At 41.1% G+C, this 12,128-nt stretch overlaps 1 protein-coding gene across 4 annotated transcripts in view; it reads left to right on the forward strand.

Moving 5' to 3' along the window:
• The window catches only part of GRIA2 (glutamate ionotropic receptor AMPA type subunit 2), a 225,209-nt gene that overhangs the window by 177,716 nt on the left and 35,365 nt on the right, over nt 1–12,128 (forward strand). For all 4 annotated transcript variants that reach the window (XM_040332278.1, XM_040332251.1, XM_040332259.1 and 1 more), the window contains exon 12: nt 3,584–3,782. In XM_040332278.1, coding sequence (XP_040188212.1) covers nt 3,584–3,782 — 199 coding nt within the window. The remainder of the gene's footprint in view (nt 1–3,583; nt 3,783–12,128) is intronic.

The raw sequence follows: 12,128 nt of genomic DNA on the forward strand, positions 1-12,128 counted from the left end.
GAGAAGTTTATCAAATGCTTTTCCAGAACAATTTTGGTAGGTTACAGCGTCGTGAAAAAACATAGTTTTGAGGCTTCTGTTGGTCAAGTGAGGAATGGTGAAGAAGGCGGCCGCCTAAGTGATGCATTTCTGAATTTTTTGGTCCTCGCCGCCCAGGGCTGTCAGTTTCCACGTCCCATCAGCAGCATCTGCATCACATGGTGGACGATTATCTAGGGGCGAAATAGAGATGAATAGCTTTCGAATTGACGATCCACAGGCCAGAACTTGCCCAGTATGCTATTGAGCCACTGTGCTGCCCTGCATCCAGCATGCTTTCCGAACAGGCATTCAGTGCTGCTGGAGGTTTTGTTACTGATCATAGAACGCGTCTGTCCACAGACTCCGTGGACCATCTGACTTTTATCAAAATGAATCAGTCCTGAATTACTAGCAGCTATGAAGCCCCTGATGCTGATTAAGTATTTTAGGGATGTGCAATCTCTGCAGGACTTCTAGGCTGCCTAGTGTTGTGGGTGTTGATTTCATCTGAAATAATGTTTTTGGTGTAGGTTTCATAGGCACAATTAATACCCAAAGACCAATTTTTCTACACCTGTTTGACAGGTACATATCAATACAATTTTTGACAGCAAGGCCACGTCTTGCTTTCATCAATAGTACCTCTATAGGGTTACGGTGTGAAGGCGCTACCAACACCTGAAGAACCCATTTTCCACACCTGTTTGACAGGTGCATATCATTACAATTTTTGACAGCAAGGCCACGTCTTGCTTTCATCAAGAGTACCTCTATAGGGTTATGTTGTGAAGGTGCCACCAACACCCAAAGAACAATATTTCTGCACCTGTTTTACAGGAGCATATCATTGCATTTTTTGACAGCAAGGCCAATTCTTGCTTTCATCAAGAGTACCTCTATAGGGTTATGGTGTGAAGGCGCCTCGACACCCAAAGACCAATTTTTCTGCACCTGTTTGACAGGTGCATATCATTGCAATATTGACAGCAAGGCCAAGTCTTGCTTTCATCAAGAGTACCTCTATAGGGTTATGTTGTGAAGGCGCCACCAACACCCAAAGAACAATATTTCTGCACCTGTTTGACAGGAGCATATCATTGCATTTTTTGACAGCAAGACCAATTCTTGCTTTCATCAAAAGTACCTCTATAGGGTTACGGTGTGAAGGCGCCTCGACACCCAAAGACCAATTTTTCTGCACCTGTTTGACAGGTGCATATCATTACAATTTTTTTTTTACAGCAATGTCAATTCTTGCTTCCATCAAGAGTACCTCTATAGGATTATGGTGTGAAGGTGCCACCGACACCCAAATAACAATCTTTCCACACCTGTTCGATAGGTGCATATCATTTAAATTTTTGACAGCAAGGCCAATTCTTGCTTTCATCTATAGGGTTACAGTGTGAAGGCGCCACCGACACCCAAAGAACATTTTTTCCACACCTGTTTGACAGGTGCATATTATCAAACTTTTTGACAGCAAGGCCAATTCTTGCTTTCATCAATAGTATCTCTATAGGGTTACGGTGTAAAGGCACCACTGACACCAAAAGAACTATTTTTCCGCACCTGTTACAGAAATAGAAATCCAAAGTCTGTGGTAGAGACACTAAAATGTATCCAAAAAATCTCTAATCTTGTTCCCCGTGCACTACATTGGGGCCTCATCATGCAGACTGGCTCCCTAAGCCGTTGCTTACACAATGAAGAAAGCTTTCAGGGAAAATGTAATTTTTTGGGCTTTATAAATGCAATAATTGCTGCAGCAGCTTCTATACACAGTACAGATGTGCTACTTTACAGGTGGACTAAGGGGACCTCCCAGTCACTATATTGAAAGCAATTTTTCATTTTTATACTTTCACTTTAAGCATCAATAAATCATTGCTCATTTAAAAAAAATATCTTTTTTACAAACTTTTTTTTATTGATACATGTCCCACAGGGCAGTACCTGGACCATAACCATTGTAAGCGCAATTACTTGCATATAAACCTTCAAAATGGGCACTTTTTATTTTTCATGTTCAGTTCCCATAGACTTCAATGGGGTTCGTTATTCGGTTTCGAACTTTCCCGATATTCAAAAGTTCTGGTGCGAACCGAATAGTGGGTCGTTCGGCCCATCCTTAATGGTAACCTTGAATAGCCAGCCTCAGACTGGTTTGTTTCCATACCATTACCGATCAGCACAAGTTAGCTTGTTTTTGAGAAGGTTTTTGTTGTCTTATGGCTGAGTATTTTAGATATAAATGGTTGTATAGCTAGCAATTGCAGTAATTTCCTTATTCATACTAGTGATTGTTTTTAATTGAGGACTATGATTATGGTTTGCTTGGGTACTGGGCCAGGAACCAGATTTGTTGATTAGATATACTCTACTATAGTTGGTCACTGATTAGGAAGAACATTTTTCAGTTGCCAAGAAACATTTCACGGTCAACTCAGTAGCAGTCTAATAACATCTTCCTTGATGCGCTGAGTTCAAACACTGCTTCCTGTGTTAAGTGAAAAAATAGTTCACTTCTATTGTGATAATTTGGAATGTTGTAAATTAGTTGATCAGGGACATCGTTTGCACTGCTGTAAAAATGAAACATGTTTACAGCGTTGTTATAATGCTTCATAGAACATATATTTATGTGTCTGTCTAGTGTGGTAGACATTACGTTTAACTATACCTCAGGTTTCTCACAAATTTGAAACAATGATGAAGGAAAGTAAATTTAGAGGTATACTTTCTGCCCAGTTACGGATCTTCACATTTGGCTTGTTTCTATTAGGTCTGTCAACAACTGTCTGCACTTATAGAGAGTTGGCAATGGAATGTTAATAGAAACATTACATTGTGTCTACAGTTCCCACATGGCAACAAGCATAATTTGAATATTTGCATTTGGGTACCATAGATCACTTAAAAGCTGGTGAAAAGAAAATGTTGAAATTATTCTAAAGTAACTTAATTTGCTAACTTTGTTCACAATATCACCATGTAACAGAAGAAGAAAGTAGTGTATGTGGCATAGGTACAATTTCACATTTAAAATGTTGTTTAATCTGGTACTGTACTGAACAATATGCAATGGCTCTTTCCCGTTGTTGGAAGATGTGATTTATTACATCTGACCAAGGCAACAATTCATGCTTATTTCCAAAGTTGCATTTTCATCCATAATATTTAGTTAAAGAATACCAATAATATTACTAGCAACAAAAGCTCTACTTTTCAAGACTAAAGTTTTTCAAAAACTAGAGCAAATCGATCAAATTACTTTTTTTGTTCGTAAAGGCATAATTTGAGCAATTGAATTTATCCTTCAGTTTATGTTTCAGTTATCCACTATGCTTCATTAACATTTCAGTTTCTCAGTTTCATTGCAGTTCCTTTTCTTGGTTTCTAAAGGGGACTTCTTTTGCAAAGCTATACGTTATTATAGTGACAGCAACAGAAAGGTCAAAGGAGTAACCAGGATTGTAACCATTTTATGTTTATTTATTTTATAATAATACTCTGTTAAGACTCTTTTTATTTTAAACACAAATTTCATACTTGTTGTTAGATCCCTATCTGGTCGCATTGTTGGAGGTGTGTGGTGGTTCTTTACCTTGATCATAATTTCATCTTACACGGCTAACTTAGCAGCCTTTCTTACTGTGGAACGAATGGTGTCACCTATTGAAAGTGCAGAAGACCTTTCCAAGCAAACAGAAATTGCATATGGGACATTGGATTCAGGGTCAACCAAAGAGTTCTTCAGGGTGAGTGTACATTTTAAAACTGCTGTTTTCATTCATCTAAGATGTTTAATACAAAATTACAATTGCTTTTTTTTCTTAAATAATGATAGCCATGTTTATATGAAGCCTCTAAAAAGGTGTCCACTGGAAACTTCACTTTGATATTATTAAAATGTTAAAATTAATTGATAAATGTGTAGAAAAAATGGTACATTAACTTTTCAAATGATGTATCTTTGTTACAATATTGTGCATTAAAAATTATTTTGGCATGTTCTACAAATAAGGTCATTAATTATTACACTTATGAAAGATGAAGCTTTTTTTTTATAACATGTGAAGTTGCTTTACAGTTTTGCAGAATATTTTAAACCAATTTTTTAACAATCACGCTACTGCTAACTAGCAGAGGAAAATAAACTTTTTTTTTTTTTTTCACTTTATTGACTTTGCAGCAGTAATCAGTGTGGAGTTCAGAATGGCAAAACTCCCCCTGACTTTAGAACTACAGTCCTGATCAAAAGTTTAAGACCACTTGCAAAATGGCAAAAAAACATATTTTACATTGTTGGATCTTAACAAAGTTCCAAGTAGAGCTTCAACATGCAACAAGAAGAAATGAGAGTGAGACAAAACATTTTTTGAGCATTCAATTTAATGAAAACAACTAATAAACTGAAACAGGCTGTTTTTCAGCTGATCAAACGTTTAGGACCACATGCCTTTAAAAGGCCAAATCTGTGCAAAGATGTGGATTCATTGGCCCGGATTCAGAAAGCAGTTATGACGGCGTATCTCCAGATACGCCGTCGTAACTCTGAGTGCGTAAGTCTCCTACGCCGTCGTATCTTAGGGTGCAATATTTACGCTGACCGCTAGGGGCGCTTCCCTAGACTTCCGCGTTAAATATGCAAATTAGGTAGATACGCCGATTTAGAACCGTCCGTCCGCCCGGCGCATTTTTTTACGTCCTTTACGTTAGGCTTTTTCCGGCGTAAAGTTACCCCTGCTATATGAGGGGTATCATATGTTAAGTATGGACGTCGTTCCCGGGTCTAATTTTGAAAATTTTACGTCGTTTGCGTAAGTCGTTCGCGAATAGGGCTGTATGTAAGTTACGTTCACGTCTAAAGCATTGTCGATTTGCGGCATAATTTCGAGCATGCGCACTGGGATTCTTTCACGAATGGCACATGCGCCGTTCGTGAAAAACATCAAATACGTGGGGTCACAATTCATTTAATTAAAACACGCCCACATCATCCACATTTGAATTAGGCGGGCTTACGTCAGATCACATACGTTACGCCGCTGTAACTTAGAGAGTAAGGGCCTGATCCACAAAAGGGATACGCCGGCGTATCTACTGATACGCCGTCGTATCCCTGTTTCTATCTATGGAACTGATCCACAGAATCAGTTTCTCATAGATAGGCAGAAGATCCGACACGTGTAAGGGACTTACACTGTCAGATCTTAGGATGCAGTACCGCAGCCGCCGCTGGGGGCATTTCTCGTCGAAATCCAGCGTCGGGTATGCAAATTAGCACTTACGGAGATCCACAAAGCTTTTACGCTTCGTTTTTTCTCCGTAAGTATTAGTTTGCCGTCGCAAAATTAGGGCTGCTTTTACAAGTTGTAAAGTTAGTACACCATGTAAAAGTAGACCCTTCTTTCCCGCGACGCTGTCAAATTTTTAAAAAAAAATTTTTTTCCGCCGCATCTCTTTTTTTCCCCGACGCAACTTTTTTTCCCCGCGCGATTCACAAAACTCGGTGTAACGTAACTTCGCGCAAAGCACGTCGGGAAAATTGCGTCGGGAGCATGCGCAGTACGTCAGGCGCGGGAGCGCGCCTAATTTAAATGGGACTCGCCCCATTAGATTGGGCACGCCTTGCGCTGGACATCAGGGACAAAGCAGCGGCGGTGTAACTTAAATCCCAAAAATTTATTTGCGCCCGCTGTTTGTGGATCAGGCCCTAAGTTCTTTTTGAATACGGAACTTGCGCCCTAATTTACGGCGGCGTAACGTATCTGAGATACGTTACACCCGCCAAGAGATACACTATTGTATCTGAATCCGGGCCAGTGTAATTTTCTGTCAGGTCTCCCTTTTTGAACGTGGTCGGGTTGCTGAACTGCATAAGCAGGGTCTCTCATCAAGACACTGGACGATCCTCGACCCAAATTAAGGCCCTTACTGGTGCTGACTGCAGCCCCATAACCATCAGACGGCATCTGAGACTGAAGGGCTTCAAAAACAAAAAACTTCAAAAACCTTGTCTCCTTGAACGCCACAGAACTGCTCGTTTGGACTTTGCAAGAGAGCACCAAACATGGGACATTCAATGGTGGAAGAAAGTTTTATTCTCTGATGAGAAAAAATTTAACCTTGATGGTACTGATGGTTTCCAATGTTACTGGCATGACAAGCAGATGTTTTCTACGCGCCACAGTGGAGGGGGTGCCATAATGGTCTGGGGAGCTTTTTCCTTCAGTGGAACAATGAAGCTTCAGGAAGTGCAGGGGCGTCAAACGGCCGCTGGCTTTGTCCAGGTGTTGCAGAGAGCATTCCTCCTGACTGAGGGCCCTCGTGTGGTAACGACTGGGTTTTTCAACAGGACAACGCTACAGTACACAATGCCCGCAGGACAAGGGACTTCTTCCAGGAGAATAACATCACTCTTTTGGCCCATCCTGCGTGTTCCCCTGATCTAAATCCAATTGAGAACCTTTGGGGATGGATGGCAAGGGAAGTTTACAAAAATGGACAACAGTTCCAGACAGTAGATGGCCTTCGTGCGATTGTCTTCACCACTTGGAGAAATGTTCCCACTCACCTCATGGAAACGCTTGCATGAAGCATGCCGAGACAACATTTTGAAGTGATCAACAATAACGGCGGAGCTACTCATTACTGAGTTCATGTTTGGAAGTTGGATTTCTGTTTTGGGGGGTTTCGTTTTTTTTTTTTAGTTGTGGTCCTAAACTTTTGATCAGCTGAAAAACACCCTGTTTCAGTTTATTCCACAGTCAAGAGCTAGAAATAGTAGCATACCATCTGTTTCTACCAGACCACAACGCCACAAGAAGAGACTACGCTGGTTCAGTCATCCTAAAATGTATATTAGATGGTGCTTTTTCCAGAGCCACAAGCCAGCAGTGAATTAGCTAGAGATCATGTACTTCTTATTTGCTAAGATTCTATGTCAGACGGCAATCCAACAGACATGATTGGAGATGGAAATCACATTGGGCTCCATACATGAAGCAGTATTTTCCAATTTGTGATAAAATAGCTTATAGCGTTTAAAAAAATAATAATTGCAAGTCACAAAAAAATGCTACTAAAATACTGCATGCAATATTTTATCAAATATGCAGTATTTATCTTATGAAACCATGCAGTATTTTATCTCATGCAATATCGAGTGGGATGTATACAGCTGAGAAGCGGAGAAGTTTTTATTGACAATAAAGTGGTAAAATGGTTTAAACCATAGAAATATGCCAACTCATAAGTCAGTGTGGTCCCTGCAGCATATGTATTAATACACAAGGAAAAAGGGTGACAAGAATACTAGTCAAAGGGTAGCTGCTTTCCCAGGACGCCAAATTCAATTAAAGGGGTTGTAAAGGTTTGTTTTTTATTTTCTAAATAGGTTCCTTTAAGCTAGTGCATTGTTGGTTCACTTACCTTTTCCTTCGATTTCCCTTCTAAATGTTTTTTTTCTTTGTCTGAATTCCTCACCTCCTGTTCCTCCTCAGTAAGCTGTTCTGGCTGACTAACCCACAGCCACAACGGCTCAGATGATGGGGGCAAGCTTACTGAGGAGACACAGGAAGTGAGAAATTCAGACAAAGAAAAAAAAAGTTTAGAAGGGAAATCGAAGGTAAAGGTAAGTGAACCAACAATGCACTAGCTTAACCGCTCAAGCCCTGGACCATTTTGGTGGTTAAAGACCGGGCCACTTTTTGCGATTCGGCACTGCATGGCCTTGCGACGTAGCTCCCAAACAAAATTGATGCCCTTTTTTCCCACAAATAGAGCTTTATTTTGGTGGTATTTGATCACCTCTGCGATTTTTTTTTTTGCGCTATAAACCAAAAAAGAATGGCAATTTTGAAAAAAAAACAATATTTTTTACTTTTTGCTATAATACATATCCCCAAAAAATATATAAAATATATATTAGACCGATACGTATTCTACATATTTTTGGTAAAAAAAAATCGCAATAATCGTTTATTCATTGGTTTGCGCAAAAGTTATAGCTTCTACAAAATAGGGCACTGTTTTATGGCATTTTTATTAATTTTTTACTAGTTATGGCGGCGATCAGTGTTTTTTATAGTGACTGCGACATTATGGCGGACACATCGGACACTTTTGACACCATTTTGGGACCATCAGTGCTATAAAAATGCACTGATTACTGTAAAAATTACACTGGCAGTGAAGGGGTTAACCACTAGAAGGCGCTGCAGGGGTTAAGTGTTCCCTAGAAAGAAATTCTTACGGTTAGGGGGCGTGGCTATACGTGACACGTCACTGATGACCGTTCCAGATCACGGGGAATGGTCAACAGTGACAGTGTCAATAGGCAGAATAGGGAAATGCCTTGTTTACAAAGGCATTCCCCCATTCTGCTCTTGCCAAACGCAATTGCGGGACTCCCGAGAACATTGAGTTCCCGGGACCCTTGGCTGCTCGAGAGGCACGCAGCGGGCGCGCGCACGCCCGCTGAGCAGCAGATTCAAATGGACGTACCTGTATGCCAATCTGTCTGCCCGTACCATTCTGTTGACGTAAATAGGCATGCGATGGTCGGCAAGTGGTTAAAGGAACCTATTTAGAAAATAAAAAACGAACCTTTACAACCCCTTTAAGTAAATACAAAGTATATTTAAAAATGTCAAATATTAAATTCAAATATTATCAAAAACGGCATACCTTTCTTCCACCAATAAAAAGACAACATTGTCACTTTTCACTTTTTCCACATTTAGTTATGCATTTTTTTTTTAATACATTTGCAAAGATTTTAAACTTCCTTCACGTTGACATTATGGGGTAATGTTCGTAGAATTTTGAGGAAAATAATAAACCTAATCAATTGTGGAATAAGACTGTAACATAACAACATGTGGAAAAAGTGAAGCACTGTGAATACTTTCCGGATGCACTGTATGTGTGTGATTTTAGATACTATTTTCCCCTGGTAACCTCTGGAGGAACCCTGGTTGAGTAATCCTGCGTTAAAGTAATTTTTGCTGTAATATTTGGCAAAGTCATAGCTATATCTTTGGACAGGTCTGTTTTCCTTGTTAGAGAATAGCCGTTGTCATTATTTGATGTTCTTGAAAGTGTCACTCTGGTATCTATCTCTCAAACCTTCAAATTGACGACACCTCTCTCCTAACAGCTCAAGTTCCACATCTTTGTAAGATTACTTGTCTATTCCTATTTCCATTCTATCTTTAAATCACAAATATCTCTAAAAATAATTGTGAATAAGTAAAGTATTCCCACTACATATGACATATGTTCTAACAAGGGATTAGACCATTGTGATATGCATGTACATTGTATTGTTTGGAATGATTGGGAAGTTTGCAGTAAATTATGTACTGTATATTCTTTTATATACACAAAAAGACTCAAAAAATTGGGTGAAATGACAGGAGAAAATAGAAATATTTCACTTCATGCAATGGGGTGGATTTACTAAACATAATGGGGTTGATTTACTAAAGGCACATCGACTAAGGACTTTGAAAATTAAGTTACTCCAGAGCTTAGTAAATGAGGGAATCTCTGCTGACTTCCATCATCCAATCATATGCAAGCACGGATGCATTTTTTTCCTTGCATGTGATTGGGTATTCTTTACAAAGTGAAGATTTACCTCATTTACTAAGCTCTGGAGCAACTTGCAGAGTAGAACTTTAGGCACAACTTTTTTTGTTATAAGATTTCCCTTCTACTACTTTTCCGGGCACAACCCAAAGTTTGGGATTTTCTTTTACTTTTACTTTCAATGGTAATTGTAAACAGGACAAATATAGACAGGGTGAATCTCCCTAATGTGGGCACAGACAACAATAAAAACCCTGACAGGTGTTCTAATCCACCTTCACTCTATCTAAAACAAAAAACAAAGTGTCCTTTAGTTTTAATTTAAGTAAATTAACTTCCAATAATTTTTATAATTCCATGTTTAGGTTTCTATGCATTACCGTTGATATAACTGATTCAAAAAGGCAAAGACTATTCAAAATTGGCTATTATATTTTTGCATTCTTTAAAGTGGAGTTCCACCCTGAAAAAAAAAAAATTTCCTCAAAAATAAATAAATGAATAAAATGAAAAAAAAAAAAATGTTTTACTTACCCGAAATAGCTGTTGCTATGCAGAAGTCCCGAATCTGCCTCTTCATCCTCCGCGGTGGATTCTCTTCCTCCTCCTACACTCGGTTTCGTCGTGTGAATGGGGCGCACTGCATTCTGGGAACTGTGTGTATCCCAGAAAGCAGCCGGGCCCATTCACAAAGCGCCGCGCTGCTCGCGCATGCGCAGTAGGAAACAGGCAGTGAAGCCGCACGGCTTCACTGCCTGTTTCCCTTATTGTGGATGGCGCGCCTGGAGCTGCCAGGATCGAGGATCGGCCTCGGCGGGGGCCGACATCGCTGGCAACAAGGACAGGTAAGTGTCCTTATTAAAAGTCAGCAGCTACAGTGTTAGCAGCTGCTGACTTTTAATTATTTTTTTTATTTTTTTATCAGACCTCCGCTTTAAATACTGCATACCTGTACCATTAATTAATCAGGGCTGCTGTTAGAAATTACAGGGCTCTGTACAGTCTATCTGACAGCCCCCCCCCCCCAAAAGATATTAAAATTATATTTTCATCAGTGACATCACTGGGGTTGGTGCACCTGTTGCAGTAAAACATGTAGTCACCCCCCCCGGTACTGAGCAGTCTAGGCTCTCCCCCCTTAGCCTACCACAGTGGATGAAGCCGGATAGAGACAGAATGGGATTGGGGGAATGGATGGAGCTGGAATGGGATTGGGGGAAGGATGCAGTCGCTATTAAGTTGGGGACATGGATGAAGTGGGGATGGGATTGGGGGAATGGATGGAGCTGGGATGGGATCGGGGGAATGGATGGAGCCAGAGTGGGATTGGGAGAATAGATTGAGCCAGGATGGGATTGGAGGGAAGGACAAACCCAGAATGGGATCGGGGAAGTAGATGGAGCCAGGATGGGATTGAGGGAATGGATGGAGCTGGGATGGGATCAGGGGGATGGATGAAGCCTAGATGGGATAGGGGGATCGATGGAGTAGGGATGAGATGGAATTATACTGGGGGGCTCAAACTTCAAATCTGCCTCCCTCCTTCTAGCGTAAGTCCTCTCTAACCCCAAAAAAAGCACCATCGTAGCACATAGCTTCTAACCCCCGCCCCCTCTCTGAAATCATTCCTGGCAGCATCATTTTTACCTGCCAATGCCCCCCACCTTCCCAATCACCATGTCCTCTTCAAGACTTCGGTTACTACAGACCTCAGCCCCCTGTAGATGCCGTAGAGCAGTGTCCCTCCTCCTCCTCGGCTCTTCCTCCAGGCATGTGTACTTGAAACGTCAGAACTGAGGAGCAGATGGTGATAGTCTATGGAGAAAAATGTTATTATAGCATGTGGGGGTGTATGGGACAGTCAGACCCCAGGAACCCTGTCTGTCTCTGCCTCACTCCCTCCTCCCCCACCCTCCCACACATCGCGTAAGGCTGAAAAGCTACAGCAGAGATCCAGGAAGGGAAGGAGGAAGAGGACGGATCCTTTGTGCCCCTCTCAATATGGTGCCCAGTGTCAGTCCGGGTCTTGTGTCACCATCTGGTGGGTGCACTGTCACCCAGGTGTGGTTCGAACCCCAATGAACCAATCCCCTGTGGGTCTCTTCCTGTAGCAGCTGAAAGCCAATGGGAGGGAGAGAAGGCGAAACCAGCTTTTAGCTGCTGGTAGAGAGAGACACCCATGGGATCAGTTCCTTTACTTTCCCCTCCCCCCAATTTTCTGATAACCCCCTCTACTGTCCATATCCGATTACCCTGCTGCCTGGGCCCCCTTCTGGTCTAGGCCCTATGCAGGAGGGCTAGTGCTACCCCCTTATCAGTGGCCCTGTACTTAATTACCACATGCATTTAATTATTTGTATTCCTTGAATGACTTTAACCCCTTTTCATGCTGTATTTACTGACAGTTTTGAGTTTTTTGAGTTTTTCTTGGTAAATACCGCAAAACGGTATAGTAAATTGACAGTTGCAGGATTGCGTGCGATATTTATTGAAAATGTGTCTGGACA

This window comes from Rana temporaria, chromosome 1, assembly GCF_905171775.1.
Source record: "Rana temporaria chromosome 1, aRanTem1.1, whole genome shotgun sequence".
NCBI lineage: Eukaryota > Metazoa > Chordata > Amphibia > Anura > Ranidae > Rana > Rana temporaria.